This window comes from Cephus cinctus, unplaced genomic scaffold (genome assembly GCF_000341935.2).
Source record: "Cephus cinctus unplaced genomic scaffold, Ccin1 Ccin1_scaffold0008, whole genome shotgun sequence".
Classification (NCBI taxonomy): domain Eukaryota; kingdom Metazoa; phylum Arthropoda; class Insecta; order Hymenoptera; family Cephidae; genus Cephus; species Cephus cinctus.
Window position 1 is genome coordinate 695,191 of NW_014332759.1, and position 23,981 is coordinate 719,171.

The 23,981-nt window shown below is 36.5% G+C and overlaps 6 protein-coding genes across 14 annotated transcripts in view; 4 read left to right on the forward strand and 2 right to left on the reverse strand.

Annotated features, from left to right (window-relative positions):
• LOC107273442 (tubulin polyglutamylase TTLL4) overlaps window positions 1-9,004 on the reverse strand; it is a 100,963-nt gene extending 91,959 nt beyond the window's left edge. Inside the window, exons 1-2 of one of the 7 annotated variants that reach the window (XM_015751751.2) lie at window positions 8,962-9,004; window positions 7,546-7,552 (exon numbers count right to left, since the gene is read on the reverse strand). The gene's annotated coding sequence lies outside the window, so the exon portion shown is untranslated. Of the gene's footprint in view, window positions 1-7,488; window positions 7,553-7,643; window positions 7,717-8,961 lie in introns of those variants that run through there. The other 6 variants (XM_025086687.1, XM_025086543.1, XM_025086516.1 and 3 more) reach the window with 6 other exon arrangements.
• On the forward strand, window positions 4,558-7,318 carry LOC107273532 (enhancer of split m7 protein). Its single transcript, XM_015751880.2, has 2 exons — window positions 4,558-4,974; window positions 5,374-7,318. The coding sequence occupies exons 1-2, from the start codon at window positions 4,903-4,905 to the stop codon at window positions 5,920-5,922; spliced, it is 621 nt and encodes a 206-aa protein (XP_015607366.1). The 5' UTR covers window positions 4,558-4,902; the 3' UTR covers window positions 5,923-7,318.
• A 208-nt stretch (window positions 9,005-9,212) lies between the features above and the next one.
• Window positions 9,213-11,610, forward strand: LOC107269312 (trichohyalin). Its single transcript, XM_015743059.2, has 9 exons — window positions 9,213-9,412; window positions 9,482-9,655; window positions 9,745-9,939; window positions 10,040-10,224; window positions 10,286-10,406; window positions 10,520-10,727; window positions 10,788-11,116; window positions 11,170-11,337; window positions 11,399-11,610. Exons 1-9 carry the CDS (start codon window positions 9,332-9,334, stop codon window positions 11,528-11,530), a joined length of 1,593 nt encoding a protein of 530 aa, XP_015598545.1. The 5' UTR covers window positions 9,213-9,331; the 3' UTR covers window positions 11,531-11,610.
• A 54-nt stretch (window positions 11,611-11,664) lies between these two features.
• On the forward strand, window positions 11,665-13,282 carry LOC107268758 (mitochondrial 2-oxoglutarate/malate carrier protein). 3 transcript variants are annotated; one of them, XM_025087783.1, is made up of 7 exons: window positions 11,667-11,780; window positions 11,848-11,955; window positions 12,071-12,286; window positions 12,372-12,508; window positions 12,602-12,772; window positions 12,837-12,936; window positions 13,008-13,282. In XM_025087783.1, exons 2-7 carry the CDS (start codon window positions 11,858-11,860, stop codon window positions 13,198-13,200), a joined length of 915 nt encoding a protein of 304 aa, XP_024943551.1. In that variant the 5' UTR covers window positions 11,667-11,780; window positions 11,848-11,857; the 3' UTR covers window positions 13,201-13,282. The 3 variants fall into 3 exon arrangements, with proteins under 3 accessions (XP_024943638.1, XP_024943551.1, XP_015597365.1); XM_015741879.2 differs by having other exon boundaries at window positions 11,671-11,780; window positions 11,851-11,955; XM_025087870.1 differs by lacking the exon at window positions 12,602-12,772 and having other exon boundaries at window positions 11,665-11,780.
• Window positions 13,248-19,001, reverse strand: LOC107268824. Its single transcript, XM_025087947.1, has 12 exons — window positions 18,902-19,001; window positions 18,558-18,717; window positions 17,763-18,197; window positions 17,157-17,664; window positions 16,819-17,049; window positions 15,797-16,736; window positions 15,454-15,710; window positions 14,180-14,391; window positions 13,966-14,099; window positions 13,723-13,887; window positions 13,532-13,631; window positions 13,248-13,464 (listed from the first exon to the last, which is right to left on the reverse strand). Exons 2-12 carry the CDS (start codon window positions 18,707-18,709, stop codon window positions 13,269-13,271), a joined length of 3,330 nt encoding a protein of 1,109 aa, XP_024943715.1. The 5' UTR covers window positions 18,710-18,717; window positions 18,902-19,001; the 3' UTR covers window positions 13,248-13,268.
• A 9-nt stretch (window positions 19,002-19,010) lies between these two features.
• Window positions 19,011-23,971, forward strand: LOC107272279 (mitochondrial 2-oxoglutarate/malate carrier protein). Its single transcript, XM_015749325.2, has 6 exons — window positions 19,011-19,245; window positions 20,100-20,315; window positions 20,694-20,824; window positions 21,658-21,828; window positions 22,293-22,392; window positions 22,803-23,971. The coding sequence occupies exons 1-6, from the start codon at window positions 19,187-19,189 to the stop codon at window positions 23,002-23,004; spliced, it is 879 nt and encodes a 292-aa protein (XP_015604811.1). The 5' UTR covers window positions 19,011-19,186; the 3' UTR covers window positions 23,005-23,971.
• The last annotated feature ends 10 nt before the right edge of the window (window positions 23,972-23,981 follow it).

Sequence of the window (23,981 nt, forward strand, 5' to 3'; positions counted from 1 at the left end):
TCTTCCCACCGGCCCTTCGAATTGTCAATTCTAACCTACTTCACGCGAGGTTAAGAATCGTCAATGTCCATATCGTACTCCCATGGGACACTGACATTTTTAATGGTGGCTCATCACTAATTACCCTACCCCTATGGTGATACTCGGTGCTGGTAATCATTAAATTAGTCATCGACAATCCTGTCGGATTCGTTGATTCTCTCACGCTCTCACACACGGCTTCCTTTCAATTAGGAGCCAAAGAGACCCGCGGGCCGTATCATTCGAACGGATGCTGGCGCGTCTGCGATCGCCTTTAATGAGGACAGGCCTTCTAGTCCTGCGAGTGTCGAATCGAGCGCGACTCATTGGCGCGAACGTATATTTTACATTTCATGAGGCCGGACTGTGTTACGCGTATCGCTGAATCTTGATAACGCGTAGCGACGCATTCTCTATCGCTTGTACATACGCGAAGATTAATGCGCGTTTCGAATAATTTAATAATAGACAGACGTATTCGCAGGCACTGTACGATTTACACGGGCGTATACGTAATAGGCTAATTATGCGTGTATCGTTAAATTTTATTGCGAATCCATACAAAGTATATGTATACTATCCGTCCGTGTAAAATCAATTTCAAAGAAAGGTCAATTTCGTATATAAAAACTGTACAGATAATTTTTCAATACTTTTTTTTTTCAATATTTTTATCTCATATCGCCGTTCATATACCCTTGTGCTGTATGCGAAGTTTGTTTGGTAAATTGAAAAACGGAAAAAAAATAAATGGACGAAAAAAATTGGAATTTCGTAAAAGCATACCGCTCTCACGAAACACGTGCTAGGATTAATAACGGCGTTGGGGGGTGTCTCCAGGGTGCGGGACGAGGCCCAACTAATCGCACGCAGGGCGCGTGCGAACGTTTCTCCATTTCCCAAAGGGGCTTTTGATGGTTGATATCAAATTCTGTCGGGGGTAACGCGGAGCCGCATTGGGGGATGACTGGGGGAAGGGGGGCCGGAACTCGATTCCGTGGCACGAGCCATTGGGACATATGTTCACGGACAGCTGATGTACTAATAAGACCGGCTCTCAGACGCACGTGCGTCTATCGCGGGATCGTGCTTGTAACAGAATGAACCTGAGAACGTGGTGAGGAGGGGGCGGGAAAAAACATAGGGATGAAAAAAATGTATTTTCGCAAGTCCTCATTGACGAAATTTCTCGAGGTCCGAAAAAATTACCTCGAGTTATTGGCTGTGACGGAAAATTTTTGTTATTCACAAAAATAATTTTTCAAAATTTACATTGATTAATTTTAATAAAAATTATCTAAAAAGTGCCTTCCAATATTGCTTACGAATTTCGCATTGCATTTGCAAGGTTACGCTTCGTGGGATAAATTTTGGAAATTTTTTCCTAATTAACTGTATCACGATACGAAAATTTTATTTTTGCCAATTTCGTGACTCACTTCCGACGTTCCCACTTCCGTCGACCTTCCGCCCATCGAAATAGCCAACCGGAGTCCCGATAATCTGCGACACGTGCAACCGCACCCCAGAGCCACGTGTCCATGTGACACGTAAGTGCATATATGCCATAGGTGCATAAGCCCCCGGAGTATAAGGGTGCGGCGTCCTGTACACGTGGCGGTCCAGTCTTCATTAAGGGTAAAATAGATATACGCAAGGGGGAGTATATTTAATCCCTTATGTAATCGAAGATCAGTTTGGATACACGCGGCTTGCAAAATGCACGCGCGATGCACTCGCTTATGCACTTTACGTGTAGACAGAGAGTAGTAGCCCTATACAGCGACGACACGTGCACTCGTCTGACTTCTTCTCAATTGAATGGGGAATCGATCCTATGCGGATAAATCGGCAGTTGCAATACGCAGACGTAACGGGCCGCAGACAAAATGCCCCTCAATTTTTCAAGTGCGAAATTAAACATTTCACTTGCACCGTTAAGCGAGCATTATCAGAATGCAAATTAATACGTACGCTCGTAATAATTAATTGCACTTTGCATTATCGACGTTACCGTACAAAATCCACAGAGGAATGTGGTCTTATTAATTACAGAGTGTATTTCGCTCTAATTAGACGTCCTACGATAAGGTCGATTATCATTCGTAGTATCATCTCGTATATAATGATAAATTAAGCCTCGATTAAAATACGCTTATAAATTATTTCAAAAAAAGGTTTGAAAATTGAATAACAAATATTTTTCCGAGTCGTCTCCTTCCCGCATGCGCGATCGCACGATGCAAACAAAACGCAATACAGCTCTGGTCTATACTTACAGCCATCCGAATGTATGAAACAGTGAAGTTCGTGCAGACTTCCTAACGGAGTAACGCAATAGCGCTGTTAATGGCACGTGCGAGTAAACTGACTTACCGCGAACACGTGTCCATTCATTACGCTAGACGTAGTGCAGAAAAGCACGTGGCTATTCATTACAGTGCACGAACTGTATCGTTTTAATGAACAACGACAATTGTTCGCGCGAACAATAACACGAGGGAGGTACATATTTTTTCGTATCCGACAAAATGCACAGTCAACTGCACATTGCGCACCGTGACGTCAAGGACGTGGAAAATAATATTTCAGCATCCCTCACGAAGACGAATATAAAGATGAATGACGTAAGAAATCGATAAAATTTGTATGGATGACTAAGAAAAAGGAAAAAAATTTTTTTTCAAAAAAGTTATTAAACAATAACATACATACGCAAGTGCAAGGTAAATTTGTATGCGCGAGGTGGATATACACGCGCTGAAATAATTGCATGAAGAAACCGGTAGCCCGGGATTCTCGGATTCCAAGTACGCAGTATAATCGGGTTAATTCGTATTCAGAAAGGAGTAAAAAAGTAATCCGAAGTCGGGGTGAACGCGGCGTGTAAAACCGAAGCGTGGAATTGAACCGCGGCGATGCCGATGCTTAGGGCTGTTTATAAAACGAAAAAAGAAAAAAAGAAGAAGAGAGTCTGGAGTGAAGCCGCAGAAGCGAAGAGTCCTGCGAGGCGAAGTGCAATAAGGCTGGGATAATTATTCGGTGCGAACGAGGCTTAAGTGCCTACCAGCTGGGTGGAGAGTAAGCGAAACGCGCGAGCAATGTCGGGAGAAATGTCGACGGCCAATAAGTAATAAGAGGTAAAGGAAGGTTAGCTGTAACAAGAGGAACGTGGAATTTAACCGGTCGGCGCTTAACTATTCGCCATGTTTCTTGGCACGAAGAACCAAAGTCTGCATTGCGCGTTTTAGCGCAGTGCGAAATTTACTAAAAGATACAATCAACAATATCGTATCTCAAGTGAGGCAAAAAAAAAACGCAATCAGAGCTCGTACGATAAGAAATATCAAAGTTAATCGTGAAGCAGTTGATCATAGATATTCTTTTTCTCGCGTGATTAGAAGGTTGAGTGGACCCGCACGAGAACATCGACGATACATTCGTAGAAAAAGAGACTTAGCCAATCGCAGATTAGGGGATTAAGTGAAAGGCTAAATATTCAAGCGCCGTTATCACCGCTAATCGCAGATACAAATGTACCAGGACATTCGCGTTTAATATTATAATAGAGTGTGTTGCGTATGTTGCCTGTGGTAGAACATAAAATAATTTTAAAATAGTTATTAAACTTACAATGCATGAAAATTAAATATCTTTCAAATATATACCCAGCCCGAAGGCATCACGAGATTCCATGATTAGAGTGAGGATATAGATATACACGTAGAGCGTTCAATCCGGATCGGAAGCGTTGCGATAAATATCTTGGTTACGATCGACCCTGCGATCCTCAGCAATTACCTGAGTCGACTTGCGCCTAGCACGCTCCTGCCAGTAAAATAAGATAGAAGATCGCCATTACACAGCGATCATCCAACATGGCCGAGTCAGAGGGAGACCGGGTCCAGCAAATGCTTGATCTGAGAGAGTGAGAGAGATCTGACTCAAGTAACTGGAAAAACAAGGAAGCACGGACACTAGAGTAAAATTGAGCCGGTAGTGCGAAAGACAAGGACAGAGTCCAAAAAGGCTAAGGAGTGACGCCAGGGAGCTCTGTTGCTCGAGTGAGAGACGAGATATAGAGTACGGTAAGTGCGCAAGAGATACTAGAGCAGGTAGGTACCTACTAAAGCATAGGTAGGCCAATCGCTAAGGTGGAGAAATGGCTAGAGAGAAGAAGAAAAAACTAGAAATAAGTGCCGAGCCTAAGGAGTCCACGGTGAAGAGTAGGAAGAGTAGCAGTGATAGTAACATTAGTAGTAGTAGTAGTAGTAGTAGTGCCGAAGAGGAGGAAGCGGGAGAGGTGGCAGGTATGGGTTATAAGGTGGATGAGGAGGTAATAGAGGAAGAAGTAGAGAACTCAGATAAGGAGGGACGAATTCTAGTCTCGAAAGAAGTCGACTAGTTCCAGGAGAAGCTGAAGAAGGACAGGCCTATCGGTTTCTATTGCCGAGGACGGCGACGACGGCTCAGTGTGGGCGCGTGTCTGGCAGCTGCCGCTTACAGGTGGTGTGCTTGCTTGGGAACCAAGCTCCACGGAGCGTTCCCACGGAAGGCCCATCCCCACTGCCTGCCCTCTGTCGGCAGGAACGGACGGTATATAAGGACAGGCGGGAGTAGACCCACCAGCATTGCCGCTTTGATTTTCGTAGCGAGTTGGTCGCACTCTGCTTGCTTGCACGAGAATTGGCATTCGTTGGAGGGTAGATTTTTTTAAAACCTGAAAGGGTGCCAAGACAGACAGTTCGAGAGGAGAACTTTTCTTCGAGTTTTACGATAACACGGGGTTATAAACTTCACAGCTGAGATTTGTGTAGTTTTTTTTTTTTTAACGATTTGTGCCATCATTTTGTGTGTGATCAAGTGATTGGGATTTACGAGATGCAGATGCACGAGCAAATCATGGTCGATGGGCAGGAGCAACCCATCTCAAGGACCTATCAGTATAGAAAGGTAGGCATCGATTTTTTCATATCTCTAATGCTTTACGAATTACAAATCTTGGCTTTTTTTTAATCGACGATACAAGTGTGAAGTGAAACTTTTTAACACGGTTAAATCCAATGCTAGTTTCTTTTGAAAGCTACTGTCAATTAATAACGGGTCTGTTGGTTTTGACATTTATTTTTTTGTCTCTAGTGTACCTGTCAAAACTTTTGAATTTCACTCTTGCGTTTGAGAATAATTGAACTTACTGTGAAACTCGTTAGAGGGACGTTACCCTGAATTCAATGGTTATTGGATTGTTTGGGAGTAAAGATGAAAAAAAAGAAAAAAGTTAATTATGAAATTTCTGTAAATAATTAGAAAAATTTCAGTAGTTCTAACCGTAGTCTATTTTTTGTGCTCCAGGTAATGAAGCCAATGCTTGAGAGAAAAAGGCGAGCAAGGATCAACCGGTGTCTGGACGAGTTAAAGGACCTGATGGTAACGGCGCTCGCTGGTGACGGCGAGAACGTCGCGAAGCTCGAGAAGGCCGACATCCTCGAGTTGACCGTGCGCCATCTTCACAAGCTCCAGCGGCAGCAACGACTCTCGGCTAATCCAGTCATTGACTCCGACCGATTCCGTGCTGGATATACCCATTGCGCGAACGAAGTTAGCCGATGCCTCGCGGCGACGCCTGGCGTCGACGTCGCCCTGGGTACCAAGCTGATGACCCACCTTGGTCACAAGCTGAACTCCATGGACAAAACGGGGCCACTGACCATTCATGTGGCAGCGCCGCAGACCTCGCCGAACTCAACGACCTCTGACCTCAGTGACGAGTACCCCATGCCCCTGACGCCGGCGTCCAGTCAGCCATCTCCAGTCAGAACGGATCTGGAAGGATCGTCCCAAGAGCACCAGGGACTCCTGCAAGTGGCCAAGCCTGACGAAGCTGTATGGCGACCTTGGTAGATCCTTGCCATCGCTGAGGTCAGATTACTGTGACCTTGAAATGTGCAAGAGGCTCCTATGGTACAGGAACACCAATTGCCAATTGGTATTTCCAAGGGATCTGATCAGGTTGGAATCCTCCAATCCCCACGAGCACCAATCATCGTGGGATCCGTTGAAGAGCATTGGGGTACGAAATGATATCCAAGGTCGACGTGGATGATTATGATGGAGGATGATCAGAGGGCAGGAAGAAGCCAGTTGAACAAGATGAAGATATTTACACTGTGATCCGGGCGAGTTCCAAATATCTAGACTGAATAGACTCATCAGCTGGATGATGCGTGGATGTCGGGAATGGAGAAGGGATTGCGCGTGAAATGCAGTAGCGGAGTTTGATGAAGAAACAAACGAGGGAAACTCCAACTGTCAGGAGTGACTAGTGAGAATCAAAAATGAAAGAGAAAAGGCTCGCATTCGCAAAAATCATTTGAATCGACTGACAGGACAGTCGGGAGTTTTCTTTTTGGCGGGGTCTGATCTCAAATTCGAAATTCCACAAGACTGTGCAAAAACCTTTTAGAAAACAAAAATTTTAATTTTGAGATGAAGGGTCTCTTCTTATCAGTTACGATAAAATGCAATAACGTTAAAAGATTCTACTTGCTCAATACAGCGACTGGCTCCATCTGCGTTATTGACGTTACGAATGTTTTGTTTTATTCCTACTACTATCACTACTACTACTACTATTATTACTATAACTACTACTAAATACTACTGATATATTATTATTATTACTACCATGCGAACTGGGTTTTTAGTTTCTTCGCAAATCTGGAAACGATGAATTCGCAGACTGTCTTTGGTGCATTGTCGTAAAAAAATCATGTTTGGTCGAAAAGTGATTTATGGAGTTTCCGGAATTGCGAAAGAATTAGAGATAATTCCATAACTGGCCAAGTTGATGGATTCTTGGCGAAGCTTTAATTTACTTGACAGTTAGATGTTTTCTATTGTTTATTTCATACTTTTATCGATTTTTTTTTTATATTTCGGTTTCTCGAACAAAGAACTCAAGTTCAATTAAAATAATTAACATTGCAACTTGAGTTCTCTGATTGGAAACGTTGTTATACCTCTTCCCGGCCAATGTACGTTTCTTTAATTAATTTTCGAGAAACTTTTGATAACGGTACAACTTGACCTGCCGACAACTGTCAATTAAGTAAATAACAATTTCGTAAAAAATTGTTTGAAAAAAAAAACTTAAAAAAAATTGTATCTCAAAATGTAAAATAATTATTAACGGCCGCGCGGAGGTTCTTGTGATAGAGAAACGTGTACCTGTGATATTTACTGTAGTAACTCTAGAAAATGATACTAGATTTTTAATAAACTTGAATTGACCAATTTATTTATACTTTTATAATTCCACCCATGTAATCCTATATCCATTAATGAATCCATAGATTCGGTGCTTAGAAATATTGGAAAAACACTATAAAGAAAAAAGAAAAAAAAATCAGCTTACAATAATCCACACGAAAAATTGTACGCACCCGAAAAAAAAATATTGGTACTCACTTCAAAATGCATCACTCGTGTATTCAGAACAATCGGAAACTAAGAAATCAGACTTACTCAAAACCTAAAAACAAAAAAAAGACACTATGTATACAAACAGTCAAAGTCTTCATTTCCATGGTACATAGCCAATTAAATTGTGTCAATAAACCGACCTGCCTAATTTCATTGAATCGTTGCGATATATTATTTAAATATAAAAAAACACAGACGCCATTTCTTGCCGAAGAATTAATGATTATATAAAGGCAAAACATAAAGAAATTAAATTTATACAGATTCAAACATCACGCCGAGTGTCTCTGGTTAACTGACAATGAGAAAACGGAATGTCTCTCGAGCCGAGATACGCGGCTAACAAATGTTTCTGGCGCCGATTCAACCAGGCAAGAATCTATTAATAGAAGTGCGATAAATTTTCCAGAAATTTACGAAATCCTTCCTGAGACTAATAAGACGTGATTTCAGCAAATCGACGTGAAATTTCTATTCGACCTAATTTTTAGTGTTTGACGCTCCCTCAAGACTGTAAAGTTTCTATACGGATTGATTGGCAGTGTCGACGGATTAATGCACTCTCACGGAATGCACCGACGGCAATTATACGAGACTTCACTTGGCACCGTACCACTTCTGGTATTCGGTTACAAATTAAAAATAACGAGGGTGAAAATGACCGAAATTTATTTAATGATGTCATTCAGAAGATACAGAAAAGAAGTTCCAAGACATATGCAGCGAATGAATTTATAGGAAAATTGTTTGATATTCACATCTCAATAAAATTGTGCTATCAAATTATATTTAGAAATATTCATCTGTCAAATGATTTATTATGATCATTGATCAGCGATTGACTCACAATAGTTGTGAAAAGCGTTACATTCGATTCGACAGCCTTACATTCGATACGCTACAGACTAGCATAGATTTTAATATATGATATTCTATTAGAAATGGTGCAGTTATTAAAAAAACATTTTAATTATAATTACATTTTGTTAAGAGACTTCACACGCAAGCAGAATACATATATTTATATATATATATTTATAGCAATGACCTTTTAGAGATATCATATTCAAATGCTAAAACATCGAACAGTAACATGCGACAAGCATTTATTTCGACGTTAGAAACAAAAACAAGATATTTTTCAAAATTCGACTTAACAGTGCTCGACAATCTGTATGAGCTCCTCGTGCGTTGTGTAAGAAAGGGAAACAGGGTTAATCAGAATTTCGAATTTGTCTCTGCCGGCACTAAAAATACGATTGTTTCTCTGCTCGAACTAGCGCACGTGCATCATGGTGTCGTGTAGCGTGTAAAACGCGGCAAAGTATTTCACGTTCTAAGGAGCTATTAGATGGCTTAACATGCATCAAGTCAATTTCATGACTCGAGGAATACACTGTGCACTATTAAATGACACAAGCTCAACTGGAAACGTCTTTAAAACACAGTTATACTCACACCGTAACACACCACCCAGCTGTAGCACGGCTGTCACTACAGAAGACCGATCACGGTCCGCGGTCATCTTGCGGCGTTTTCATGAAACATTTCGACATGTTATTCCAATGATAAAATAGATTTATTACTATTACGGGTCTGTTTTACCGACTGGCCTGTTCGTGGACGTCTCTTGACTGTTGCGTTGGAAATACTGAAATTCAATAATGAGAATGTTGCTATGACGATTAAAAACACTGTGATGATACTCATGTGACGATTTAAACTGCTTAGCTGTCATTACGGCAGCTAGTATACCACGATATTTCACATCTCGTTGAGCATAAAGCTTGCGAGTGATATATAACTAATAAATTTTAAAAATTTCAACATGGGACGAAATCAGCAAGTGTATCCTACGATGCATTCTACTTATTATCTCAAGCCTGGACAAACATTACAAAATACAAAGGTGCCAAGTATTATTACTTAATTGGTGATAAATATAATTCATACTTTACGTAATATATACAATATATAGATATCAGAGCGGCCACTTGTATTGGTGACTTCAAAAAGCGCTTACAATCGCATGGTGGATTATGCAAGTGAAAACGAAAGAAAGGCTATGATGGCCGAGAAAGCGGCAATTAAAATGGCAAAACTTAGACAGGCAACTTACGAAATGTCCAAAAATTGGGATAATACAGTCGAGGTACTACGTACATAATAATAAAAAATATTATCAGAAAGGATTAATCTAAATAATTGACTATACTGTACAATTTCGTGCATGCACTATAGAATATAAAGAAAAGACGCACCGAAGAACTTCTGGCAAAGAGAAAGGAGGAGCAAGCCGCAAGGGCGGATTTTATCAAAGAGATGGCAGCGAAAAACGCAGCAGATCGAATGGAAGTCGTGAAGGAGGCGAGAAAATTACTCCTTTACAAGAAACCACAATGCAGACTTATTCTCGGTGCTCTTATCACTTCTGAGGTATCTAATTTGACTATTAAACAGTAACAATAATAATAAAAAAAGGCAAATGATTTAATGTGGAATTATATAAACATTTTTTTGAATAATTAATACACAGTGTTTCAGAGAGAGGGACGCGCAAGTGGCTTTTCAAAAAACAATCGAAAGCGTTGACAAAGAAAGAGACATGGAATATGCCAGCCTTATTCAAAAAGATGTTATTAATTACCAAGAAGAGGAACGACAAAAAGCTGAGGAACAGGCCAAAAAGAATAAGGAGCACGGAATTCAATTAAAGAAACAGTACGATTTTAATTGTGGTTATAAAAAATATGCATATTAGGTTTTACTAATTATTTTTTAGAATAGACCAGATGGAAAGAGATTTGAAGAGAATGCAAATGAAGGAGCTGGAATATGGGAAGAAGAACTTGGAAAATATAGCCAGAGAATTAGAACACATTAAAAAGTGTGAAACGGAACAGGTATCTTACATGATTTCATCAATTGATATAATAATTAACTAAATGCAAAATATTGTACGAAACATATAGTAGAAGATGCAAACTTAAATCTGCTCAACTGTGACTGTTCAAAGATACAAAGCAGAAAAAAGAAACTAACGCAACTCTTCACGGAAGCAATAGAAGAGAAGAAACGTTACGAGCTTCAAATGAAGCAAGAAGAAGAGTGTGAAAATCGCGCCCTTGAGGTTCTCGCCAAAGCAAAGAAGCGTATTGATCAAATTCACAAACAAAAGCATCAAGAAGAACTTAATGAAAGAGCAAAACATGCTGCTGATATTGGTAACTAATAAGTTCAACAATCGTATAATCAAACTTGAAATATACGTATATTAATTTCAGCAAAGAAATGTGCAGCAGTTCGAAAATCGCGCGAGGCGCAGGAAGAGGAGAGTATACGAAAAGCATTGGAGAAAAGGGAAGCAATCGAATTGAAGAAGATAGAGTCGCGTAAAAAATATGAAGAAGAATTACATATTGAAATGGAAAAATACCGAGCAGAGGTGGAAGAGATGAGAAAGAAGCGGGAAATTGAAAATCATATTTTGAAGGACTGGGAGAGGTTTCAAAGAATCAAAAGAAATGAATATGATGAGAAGAAAAAGCAAGAACTTTTGGAAAGAGAACGAAAAGTTAAAATTGAAAATGGCGCCGCACTTCGTAAACAAATGGTAATGAAAATCAATTTTTGTATGAAATAGAAATTAATTTTTTTTCTTTTAAGGCGGAAAAAGAAGCTGAACGTAAACGGGAACTTATGCTAGAAGGTAATTCGACTCATTTCAAAGAAATGATTCAAAAAACCAATGAAAAAATTCTTGCTTATGGAGAAGAAGTTTTGAAGGAATCTGAGGGTGTGAGACCTCTATTTCCAATTCTTAAAGCTATTCAGGTAATTGTTTTTCGTTGAAGTTCATAAAATTGATTTTAATGAAGTTCATATTCTATTACAGCAATTTAAAAAAGATAATAATCTATTACCACCTAAAAGATATGAAGAAGCACCGACTCTGGTGGAGAGACGTCGAAAAATTCGTCCACAATGTACAAACTCTATCCCAGAGGAAAAGATACATTATTTATAAAATTATTCAATGTAATAATCATAAAATATCTTATTTGTAATACAAAAATATGTTAACGCCTTACAAATGTATTGAAATTTTTAACGGATAGAGTAGTTCATCTTTCAAGTTATAGAGGCGCCAGTATCACTGTCATATGTTTATACCAGGAATCGATCTTTCAATCGACTTTATTACCTAATACTTTTCATAGAAGTTTTGTATACTTGATATCGATCGTATATGTTTTATTAATAACTTTAAATTACCGGTATGCATTATAACAATTTATTATATTAATAACTGTCAATTATTTTCTTAACAAATATTTTATTTAGAAGGTTAAGCATGTCTGACAAGAAGAGTGATTCAGGAGATAAATCATCAAAAGGGAAACCACAAAGTTTGCCACCTGGCATTAATTTCTTAAACGCGGGTCTTTCGGGGTATCGTAAAATTCTTCATAGTTTAATTACAACTACCAGCTATATTTTTGATTTAATGATACTTTGGCACCTAATAAAAAAAATGTATTACATGATTCATATCTACCTTGGCCAGAATGTTCGCCACATGTTTTGTCCATCCAATGGATGTAATCAAAAATCGTATGCAAATGAGCAAAGATCCGGTTGGAGTATTCACGATGGTCAGTCGAATTTTTAAAAACGAAGGAATCACAAAATTCTACGCAGGATTATCAGCAGGTTTACTTCGTCAAGCTACCTATACTACAACCCGTCTTGGGATATACAATCAACTTTTAGATATTTGGAGGTAATTACTTCAATGATTTCAATCAAAATTGGATACAATAATCTTTGATTAATTATTTATAATGATGATTTTTCAAATTATGTAGAAGTAAAAATACAGAAAATCCAAATTTTGGAGTTTTGGCTGCTATGGGAATAGTTGCTGGAGCCTGTGGTGCTTTCGTTGGCACTCCTGCTGAAGTAGCACTTGTTAGAATGACGTCAGATGGACGATTACCAGCAGGTCAATTATTTTGTTTCATTTATTCATCTAATCGTAATTGACGGACAAAACTAACAAGGGAAATCCGTGCGTTATTGATATTTATGAAATTAGATCAAAGAAGAAATTACAAAAATGTACTGGACGCTTTTATTCGAATTTGTAAAGAAGAGGGCGTTACAAATCTATGGCGTGGTAGTGTCGCAACTATGGGAAGAGCCGCCATAGTTAATATGTCACAATTAGCAACTTACAGTCAAGCTAAAAATATTCTCGCATCAAAATGTAAATTTTCAAGTAATTCCAATGATTTATACAGTACGATTATTTTTATGATTTATGTTCACAGACAATGTCAAAGATGGAATACCTTTACACTTTTCTGCCTCCATGATATCAGGATTCGTCACTGCTTTTAATTCAATGCCCTTTGACATTGCCAAAACAAGGTATTAAATATCTATTACAATACATACCACTCCTTCGATTATTTAATAAAATTATTTTATTCGTTTGACAGAATACAAAATATGAAGAGCTCTGGAAAAACTCCTAGTATGATGTCAATAATCTACTCTATTGTCAAAACCGAAGGTGTTATCTCCCTTTGGAGGGGTTTTTGGCCAACGTATTGCAGAATAGGACCTCACACTGTACTTACCTTCATTTTCAATGAACAATTCGCCAAATTTTACAGACAAACTTTTATGTAAGCTACACTGTAACTCATTGTTATATTTAAAACAATTATACGAATTTTATATTGTAAAACGACAAACAATTACGAATGCCACGTTTCCATGTACAGTTGACTTAATTGCTCCATACAAACTAGAGTAATTATAGTGTTCGGGCATATTCTTGCATAATATGGTAAAAATCCTCGCCACAGTGTCAACAAACCTTCCATCTTAACAATATCACTGATAATAGTGATAGCACTGGGAGGCTTAGAAGGATAATTCCAATTTTGTATCCTAAATAAATAATTTTATATTGCTTAATCGTTCCATAAAAAATACATCATTTCAATAAATCATTAACCTTGTCTTTGCGACATCCACAGGAAGTGAAGAGATTGCTGTCACTAATCCAGATATAGTTGATGCTCCAATTTGTAAGAGTACACCCTCATCAACAACACCTTGAACAATAAAGTGTGGTTACAATAAAATTAGTATACTTATAGGATCTTTTCGATAGCAGATATAAAATAGAATATTACTGACCAGTACCTTTTAATAAAATTTTAGATTGAGAATAAGTACCCAATTGTACTCCATTCCCTATGGCTGCTCTTCCCATAGTAGGAACCGCACCACGCCACATGCAGGCAGTGCCCTCAAGTTTCAAAATTTTATCCAAACCCGCAATAGCGTTTTTATAATTTCTTCGTTGCTCTTAACCAGTGCAATTATTAAATTAGTATTGGCACTTCTTTCGATAAAATATAAATTTATAACCTTTTAAAAATTTACCTGCAGGTAATCTTATATCTCCTATCATACGTATCATAACCACGTCAGAAGGCGTTCCTATGAATGCTCCAGTTACTCCAGCAATCATTCCTAATAATATCATAGTGCTATAACTAAGCTGGCCAAATTTTTCTCTATATTTAAAACCATTCGTATTATTTAGTATAATTATATTTAATATTTTTTGTTAATTAAATCGGCTTCTATAACTAACTCGCTAAAATCTATCAAAGCGTTGTACGTTCCCAATCTAGCTGCCGTATAGGTTATTTGCCTAAACAAACTGGCTGACAATCCTGTATAAAATCCAGGGAGGCCCTCAGCCGCAAAAGTATGCCGCATTGTTTGGGAAAGAGAGACCCTTGAGATTTGCATACGAATTTTTATTACATCCATTGGGTGCGTTACCAGTTGAGCTACTATTCTGTTGACAATGAAATAATTATTACATATTATGGTGAGTATTTGTTAGTGACAGTAATAACATATTTGAATAATATTTTAGCACATTTTTGAATTGCGTTTAATTACCCGGATGCACCGCCAATTACAAATTTTGCAAAATTTGGTACCTTCACAGCAGCATTATGTTCATCTGACATTTTCTAAAATTCCTGCAATATTTTTTTTTGTACTTTACATCGTTATCCATTATTTACCTCCTTTTGATCTATTAATATATATTTTCTATAGCAAAAGATACAATTTTTTTCCAATATATAAAATCGACTGTATTAAGCTCACACGAAATTATCGTGTATCGTATATCGAATTGATTCGCTCGTAATTATTACTTTGAAGTTTGCTGTGATTGAGAACAAATTATTCTTTTTCTTCTTCGTAACAGCTAGTATACATTTTAAAATAAAAATTCTCCTAATTATCGATAGTAGGTACGTTCATAATTCTTTATTCTATTTTACGTTTCGAAACGCCGAACACCTGTCCATGGTTACGCTTTGGTACTCCAAGGACAATTTTTGGAAAAATTTCGCAGCTTCCATTATATTTGTATCAGGTTTTCCTTCTCTTGGTTTCCGTCCAAGAAACTTGGCTAATTTTTTCAAATTCGTCCCTGTCGCGGACAACATCGTGTGCATACTTGAACCGATGACAACAACCATAGCATCATTTTTTTGTTCGCCATCATGAAGTATGAAGTGAGAACCCTCCTTGGTATAAGCATTATATTGAAGCTGCGTATATAAATTTATAGAATAAGTTAATTATATATAAAATTGTGTATTAATATAAAATTACAAAATTCTGTCAATTGCTTACACCACAATTTTCAGCAATATCTCTAAGCTGGTTCCAACTATACCGTGGAAATCGGTTATGATACAAATGGCTTATAGCAATTCCATATCTTTCAGTGGTCTCATTCCAGTTAAAAATTCTTGTGGTCGATGGAATCATTGATGCCTTCCGCTTTTGAGCTTCAGGAAGAATATCGATATCCCCATCCAATGTATTAGTTGACGGGATGTATGTACCATTAATAGTGAACAGCATCCAATCGATAAAATGTTGAGCTGGACCATAAAACGGATCCACATCCACCACAAGAACAACAGTTCTATCCTCTTTGATATGAGGATGACAAAATAGATCTATTGATAAGTGACCAAAATATCCTTGACTCTGTAAAGCCGCAGCTAGTCGATTAACAGTTGGTAGTAAGTATCTAGTGTCTACCGAAGTTTGTGGAATCATGTAGCCAAATACAGTAGAGGCAGTAGGATCTAATAAAAAAATAATAATTAGGTAGATCCAGAGATATTTTCTGCTTATTGCGAGTATATATTTTTTAATAATTCAACGGGAATACCTAAATATATTCGATCTGCAGTTCCTATAATTTCCGGTGGTTGTCCAGTATTATGCGCAGGCACAAAAAGCATCACTGTTACCGACCGAGCCATTTTTTCATTAGGGACAGCTTGTAATAAACAGCCATATTTATTAATATGACCGCAAAATTGTCTCCAGCTTTTGTAAACTGACGACAGTCTTGTCACGACTGAAACCACCTGAGGTAAATGATGCATCATACTATTTAAAAAGTCTGTTCTAAGTTCTGGGTTGTTTTTCCACTCGTTGCCAAACAAATCTCGCTCCTTTCTCAGTATTGGCATAAATGGAATACTGATATGATTGATAAGAAAAACTCCAGTTTGTCTTCCAGCATCGCCCAGATTAATTTTAATTAACCAAAGACAGACTTCAGTATGGAGACAAATTAATTCCGCCATTTTCGTACACAGTGTTCCATAGTCTCTAATATTGGTAGCGTATACAGGTTGTTCCAACTCTAATTCTGTTATTAAACTAGCCATATAAGACTTGTTCAATAATTTATTTTGAAGTTCCATTTCAGGAGCAAGCAGTGGAATGTTCATCAGTCCTGCCAACCTTATTTCACATTCATCCAATACCCATGGTAAAAAATAAGCTGGCATCTTATCAATCTTTTTTGTTATTGCATTCATTGTGTCAAGAGAACAGTAAAGATGTCTGGATACATTGAACGAACAGGATTTAAAAGTTTTGGCTTCTGACAATTCTAAATAAGTTACTCGCTTCTGGAAATTTTTTTCTGGATGGACAGATTCGATCAGATCATGATACATAGTTAAGAGATCTTCGTTTGGAGACACCGGAAGTACGTACAATACTTGACAAGATGGATTTCGTAAAAATGATATTTTCAGTGCCATTACGTTTTGGTACACAGAAAATTCGGCCGATGTCATTAATTTTCGTAATTCCTTAAAAAAAAAGTTTTATTGGCAGCATTTTTTTCTAAAGACTTTTAATTCTCTAGATTTTTTTTATTAAAGTGATAAATACCTGTGGCAGTCCCATTGAAGGTAAATGAATTACAAAATGTGGTTGCTGAATAAAACTGTTGTAATCGCGGCTAAAAGTTTCAACCAAATCTTTAGTGACGTTTGCATACTTCAACGTGCCTTGTAAATAATTTATATGCATCTGCCTTTTCTTCTTCACTACTATCCAGGATGTCCACAATACACTGGCAGCTATATATTTACAATCGGATTCGAACATTTGTTTACGAAGCTATAAAGGTATTATAGCATGATGATAAAATTTTCTATGTAATATTACATTCATATATATAAATTACAATTGCGCTAATTAAAGCAAAGATCATTAATTGAAATAACCTTATGGCCACGCCAGTATTTCTGTATAATTCCAGCAGCAATATTTTTTCCATGTATACTCGCGAATTGTGGTTTCCAGGTGGTTAACCAAGCAGCCTCTTCAGTTTGATTATCCAATAAAGAAACAAGATCGTCTTCATACAGCGTAAAATTGATTCCATTTTCTTTGATCATTGAGAGAAATTCATAGGTCGTCACTGGTACCAAGTGCAGTACTGGTATCAGACGTTTTCTTGTTATACTTTCTATTTGTGGCTGCATGACAAATTGCCATCTTGATCTAAGCTGCTGACCACGACTATCTAGAAGTTTTAACCAAACTTCACAGGTTTTGAACTCGCCGTCAACAAACTTCAAAATGCCGACACGTTTTAATTCAGTTTCCAATACAGGTGGAGCAAACGAATCGGTTAGTGTAACGATTTCGTCGACATTTTTTCTCGTCCCTGAACGATGTCCTGTTTTTTGTCTATCCACTATACTTGCTCTAATGAATCCATCTTGCAATCTAAAACAATACATGTCAGCAAATAAGTGTTCGTTGAGCGTTAAGAAAAAAGATTAAAAATACTCTCATTGTTTAAGATTTATTGAAATATTATTTACCTGAACCTTTTGAAATTTCTGGACATAGAAAACAACTTAGTTCTCAATTTTGCCATGTCCTGTTTGAATTTCAAATCAGATTCATCGAATTCGGAAGATGGCGGATATTTTGGGCGGTCAATAATGTCTTGTGTGTATTCTAGGTTGTATTCAGGAATGTTTGCCCAGAAACAATTACATAGGTCAATTCTTGCTTCGACATCATTAGATTTTTCTAAATAATTCTTGCAGTAGGTAAAAGCCTTTTTGAGTTTTGATTGGGAAATATGGAATGGTGACTTTGTGCGCAGTTCGCACTCAATAGAAGAATTTATTTCGTTGGAGGTTGAATGTTCTTGAAATAATTGCTGGATTGTGGATAATTGACGGAAAGCATTTTCATAAAAATTCTTTATCGATTCCAATACAGATATTTTCTTTGGATTTGTACAGGTTCTAATATATAAAACGATATAAGTTTAAGTAGTCAATATATTAATATGACACATAAACAATCAGTCCCTACTGTTTTTAAACGTTTAATCGGTTTCGCACATTCACCGAGTTCCTGAGACCGCCGAGGAGATACGATACTTTGTATCTTACGACTAGTGGTCATATTGGGCACAGGAGATATGCTGGACCAGCAAAGAAGTTCTGGAGAGAGTTGAAATATCATACATTTCCTTTCAGACACAGAACACATGGAGGCTAACCATCTTTACCAATATCTCCTCGGCGTTGAAACTCAACAGTAAGAAACGAGGATTAATAGAAACTAATTAAATTAGTTAAAATTATTTTTTTTAAATAAACCTTAGACACCCGATGACGTCCTTAATTCGTTCTCCTACATATTCCTTCACATCTTGCACTTGAGTATCTAGCATCATGAACCCTTCTTTTAACCTATGACAGACCTCGGTTTTGGCATCTTTGTAACTCCACATTTCGTATTCGTTATCCATTTGGCTTTCTTTTCGGTTTGCAATTATAAAAACAGGAAATTAAAATAAGGGTTCAAACGTATTTCGAACTTAAAAACCTTTTTAGCATGTACTTTAATATTGGCTCGGAAATACAAGTTTAAAATATTACAGTTTACCACAAAATGGTAAAAATACTAAGCCAAACAAATAAAATGAGATATTTCAGCTAACATAAGTTCAATATGGCCTTGTAAGATGGCAGCACGGTGAAGAATCCACAACCGCAAGATGTCACTAGTTATAACGAAGAATTCCATATTTCCAGATCAGCTGACACACATGCTAATCACAATAATCGAGTGGTTCAGTGGCTCAGGCCAAAGCCTGCTGCCGGTGATAGTTTGTTTCGTGTTTGAGAACCAACTCATTGCAACTTGAGACGTGGCGGAAAACACTGTGGAGCAGAATTTGAATAAAATTTTCTAATCACTTTAACGTCTTGAGAAATTTTCCACCATGTCCGACCAAAAGACAGTGCCTAACAGCATTAAGTTCGTCATTGGTGGAACTTCAGGGTAGGTGTAACCATTTTCTTTTTTTTATTTTTTTAAAATTTATTCTTTAGAACTTTAACTTCAGTTATTAAGATCCTTAATTTTTAATTAGATGGTATGTTTTTAATATTTTTTTGGAGATCAATATTGTTTTCTGGCGATTTTTTGTTTGGAGGTCAAAAAGGTCATAAATTCAGAATTAAACCATTCCAACACTCTTGGAGTTTTTATATCTATGATCAAATAGATGGCCTTTCAAATTTAGAATTTTTTGATGATATCTACTGATGCTATACTCAATTTCCCGAACTTTCACTTTTACGATGTTAAACTATATTGATTGCAACATAATGAATGTCTATTGTATATAGTTCTTTCTAATATAGAATCGGAAAAACAGTTATGTTCGATGAACATTGCAAGATGCACGATAATCGTATATTGCATATTTCAAAACTCGATTTCTCAAGATCGACAAACTGATTCGATTATTTGGACATACAGTTACACATTTCTTTTTTGTTCAGTTTTCAAATTATTGTCTATTCAAATTGTTAATCACGTATACATCACTGAAATTTTGTATAACTAAAGATACCCAAATAAATTGATAAGATTCGTTTATGATAATGATTTATGTAATACACAATTGCAGTTTCGTAATAAAGTGAACTCACACGCACGTCACTGTATGTGCATATATTTTGCATATCCACTCGTATTGTTATCTCGACTTTTTATTGCTAAAAATTGCGAAAAATTCGTACTATTATTCACTGCAAATAATCTACATTCCACTGAGTCATAATTCACGATCTGTATGAGATAACAAATTGAAGGAAAAAAACTGAAACATATTTTTTTTATAATTACAGAATGGCAGCTACCTGTTTTGTACAGCCGTTAGATTTAATAAAAAATCGTATGCAACTCAGTGGTACGAAGACATCCACACTGTCTGTGATTTCGTCGATTATAAAAAATGAAGGCTTTTTGGGAATGTATTCGGGCCTCTCCGCGGGTCTTATGAGACAAGCCACCTACACGACCACTAGGCTGGGAATCTACACTTGGCTCTTCGAATTAGCCTCGTAAGTATCATGAGGCAAACTTGTGTTCACTAACACGTGTGTCCTTGCCTCTGAATTTGAGCTAATTTTATCCATCAACAATGCAACGTGCGACTAGTCTCGCGAAACTATCATTCGTTTACCCACAATATTGGCCTTACGTAAATCCAAACTGTATTCTTATCAATGCTTCATCCACCTAATTAAGAACGTTTTGAAGTAAAAAAAACTGCAAAATGCAACTCTCTCAAAGACATATAACAAAGACTAAACAATCCACAGCTAACTTCAAGAATGAGTCGTATTCTGCAGTTTAGCCGGATTTAAATTTCAATTATTTTTTTTCTAGTTCTTTATAGTTACTGTTTTAATATTTGTATCGTTTTTTTATGTGTATAGGAAAGATGGGCAACCTAATTTCCTGACAAAAGCTGCATTAGGTATGGCAGCTGGATCCGTCGGGGCATTCGTCGGGACGCCTGCTGAAGTTGCACTTATTAGAATGACTGCAGATGGAAGATTACCACTAGGTCAGTTCATGATTAATTTTAATTTTGTTTTCATTCACTTACCATATGCAGGTTTCATAGTAATGTAACACTTAATTAGTTTACAATCAGCACCCTCTTTCCTTCTGCGATGTAATATATATTTTTGCATATGATGTGTTGAGTCAATGTAAGGAGAACATTGTCTTCTAATTTTTGATGTGCTAAAGTAATTTACAAATACCCAGCACATGCTGAATTATTTGACAGTCATATAACAGTATGTGATATCTGCCATTCAAACCTGTACACCATGACACAATCAGCTTATCTTACAATTAGATGGTAAAGACAATGGCAAATATTTACAGATTGACAATATGAATATTAGAGCCATTGATGTTGGTTAGTGTGCTTAAGGAGGCATCAGCATCAACATAATAATATTATTCTTATTTTTGTCAATACCCTGTATAGCATTCATTACAAACATATTTTCTATGTAAGATATTCTCTCTCGCAAAAGTGGAAGCACAGAGATTCAACAATTTTTAATATATAGTGCAATTTCTACTATTTTAATTCTGTATGATGATCAATAATACTGAAATTTTGCTCAAAGATGTGCTACATCATACTGAACAGCATATTTTCATGGCAAATGTAAATCTTTTACTTTTAATTAACGCACTAGCTACCTTAACTGATAGATTTTTGTGGAATTATATAATCAAATCTATTATTTCTAGACAAGGACGTATCTTAGAATCATTAATTGCATATTATCGTTGCACATGTCAAGGATCAAACATCTTTGTGGAATTATATTAGGAAAAATCAATAGATTAGTAATGATTTTTTTTTTTGTTTTTCAGCTGACAGACGTAATTATAAAAATGTTTTCGATGCTTTGTTCCGTATTACCAGAGAAGAGGGAATACTTACTTTATGGCGTGGTGCCATTCCAACCATGGGACGAGCTATGGTAGTAAATGCAGTTCAACTTGCATCATATTCACAGGCTAAGCAGGCCTTGTTAGATACAGGTAATTTGAAAAAAATGTTCTATTATGTCGACATTTGTTTAATAGTTGTAATAAAAAACTGCATCCTTTACAAATTAATGTTTGTAATATGTATTTGATTATCGAACATGAAAACCATGCAATTCTTGATTCAACGAATATCTTAAGAGCGTTATGCAATACATATTTGATCTAAAAAAAATCAAATTTTATATACCTCGAAAGATTATCTAATTATATCATGAAGTTCTGAGCTACTAGAGTGTGTTTATTTATAATTCATACTAGTTATTTTTGTGCCAGTATACAGCAGTCGACTTGTTCTTTTTATATAATATTTGAAAAGTTCATTTATGCACGTGGGACAATAATTAATAATATATTAATCTTTATTTAAAATATTTTGCGCCAATAAAAATACTATGTAGCTCAACAATCAATAATTCAATCAATTACAATTGATTTTAATAATCCATTTTTCTTAGGATACTTCGAGGAAAACATCGTTCTTCACTTTGCCAGTTCAATGATTTCCGGTTTAGCCACCACTGCCGCTTCAATGCCCGTGGATATTGCCAAGACAAGGTAGGAGCTTTTAAAAATGTTGCCAAATTTCTCAAAATCTTGACAAAACATTGCATCGTATCACATACAATTTTAATAACACTTCATTTCTTAATCACTGAACAAAGTTCAAGTTAATTATATTTTTCTCTGACCTGTTTCTAATTTCTGATTTTTTTTACTTGCGTTTTATAATTATAGGAACGATAAGCAAATATGTTGACCCACAGGCAATACTAATCTAATTCATGGTCCTGCTTTGTGGTTGTGACCTATAACCTTTGTTACTAAATGTATTTAGAAATTCTTTCCTGTTTGATATTATCTAACTAATTATTCCATTTTTATTTATCTTCTGATCTTGTATTGCAAGTACTTCTATCCGTGGTTTTGTGTTTTTAACAGTGTTCACAAAGATTGATTCTTTTCAGAATCCAAAACATGAAGACGATAGATGGTAAACCCGAATTCAAAGGGACCATAGACGTGCTGACAAAGGTTGTACGAAACGAAGGAATCTTCGCACTTTGGAAGGGCTTCTTCCCATACTACGCACGTATAGGACCTCACACCGTACTGACCTTCATCTTCCTGGAGCAAATGACTTCAGCCTATAAGAAACATCTAGCTTAGACAAATCGTCGCTAGAAGTTAATTATTTCCATGTTCGTGTAGATAAAAAATTCTCTAAGATATAATAATTGGCACTGATTCGAGCAACACTCAGTGCCTGGAAAAATTTAGAATGTTTTTAAACAAAGAATTAATTTTCATGGCACGGTTCGGGAGTTATATTGAATTTCTAATTGAGTAAACTCAGCCATTCATTTAGTTTGCAAATACCTGCACTACAAGTATCAAAACATTATCGTTCCAACACAATTCGTTGACGTCACTTGTTTCTGTTTTCTACGATCCTCATTATGTAAACATAGGGCCTGTTGCGATTTTTCACAATGCACCAGAACAACACATTCTAATAACATTCTTTACAGATGGAGTACGGCTGGCTCGACTCCGAACTTTATACGCGTTATTCTTTTAGAACGTCTATTTGTTGTTACAACGTAAAAAAGTTATATGGCATAAAGAGGGTGGCGCTAAAAACACTATTAAGAAATAGAATTTTAAAAGGTACAAGACAAATTGATACTTATAGGGTTTTATAATATACATTGTTAGATTGTCATATCTCCTTATTGGAGGAAACATGCATAAGGAAAGGAAGAAAGGATATATTTTTAGAATTGATTATCTTTGGAATTTGTCGAATTTTCAATCCCGCTCTTTTTTCTATTTAATTGTACGTATCATTATTTTGCGCCACCCTATAATATTTGTAAAGTCCCTTTTGTCTAACGATGTATTATAACGGTGTATAATATATATTTTTATTTTATCAAATTGATAAATTAGGCCGTCGCAAGTCAGTCGAATGCCTGATACGTTATGATCTTTTATGTAGGGTCCTTAAAAAAACTAACAGTATATTCTGAAAATGTATTATACACACAAAAACTCGTTATAAACATCATTATTATACAGTGCTTAATTTTCATCGCCGTGGCGTATTTAATAAACGTCTATCATTACAAACGTACATATTGTTC

Coding starts and splice junctions, on each gene's coding strand:
- LOC107268824 (XM_025087947.1), bottom strand. CDS start 18,709: ATGGATAACGAATACGAAATGTGGAGTTACAAAGATGCCAAAACCGAG. Junction 16,737..16,818: donor CTTCAATGGGACTGCCACAG/GTATTTATCACT, acceptor TTTTTTTTTAAG/GAATTACGAAAATTAATGAC. Junction 13,632..13,722: donor ATCTAAAATTTTATTAAAAG/GTACTGGTCAGT, acceptor TTATTGTTCAAG/GTGTTGTTGATGAGGGTGTA.
- LOC107268758 (XM_025087783.1), top strand. CDS start 11,858: ATGTCTGACAAGAAGAGTGATTCAGGAGATAAATCATCAAAAGGGAAA. Junction 12,287..12,371: donor CAACTTTTAGATATTTGGAG/GTAATTACTTCA, acceptor CAAATTATGTAG/AAGTAAAAATACAGAAAATC. Junction 12,773..12,836: donor AAATATTCTCGCATCAAAAT/GTAAATTTTCAA, acceptor TTATGTTCACAG/ACAATGTCAAAGATGGAATA.
- LOC107273532 (XM_015751880.2), top strand. CDS start 4,903: ATGCAGATGCACGAGCAAATCATGGTCGATGGGCAGGAGCAACCCATC. Junction 4,975..5,373: donor GGACCTATCAGTATAGAAAG/GTAGGCATCGAT, acceptor TTTGTGCTCCAG/GTAATGAAGCCAATGCTTGA.
- LOC107272279 (XM_015749325.2), top strand. CDS start 19,187: ATGTCCGACCAAAAGACAGTGCCTAACAGCATTAAGTTCGTCATTGGT. Junction 20,316..20,693: donor TGGCTCTTCGAATTAGCCTC/GTAAGTATCATG, acceptor TTATGTGTATAG/GAAAGATGGGCAACCTAATT. Junction 20,825..21,657: donor AGATGGAAGATTACCACTAG/GTCAGTTCATGA, acceptor TTTGTTTTTCAG/CTGACAGACGTAATTATAAA.
- LOC107269312 (XM_015743059.2), top strand. CDS start 9,332: ATGGGACGAAATCAGCAAGTGTATCCTACGATGCATTCTACTTATTAT. Junction 11,117..11,169: donor CCGCACTTCGTAAACAAATG/GTAATGAAAATC, acceptor TTTTCTTTTAAG/GCGGAAAAAGAAGCTGAACG. Junction 11,338..11,398: donor CAATTCTTAAAGCTATTCAG/GTAATTGTTTTT, acceptor ATTCTATTACAG/CAATTTAAAAAAGATAATAA.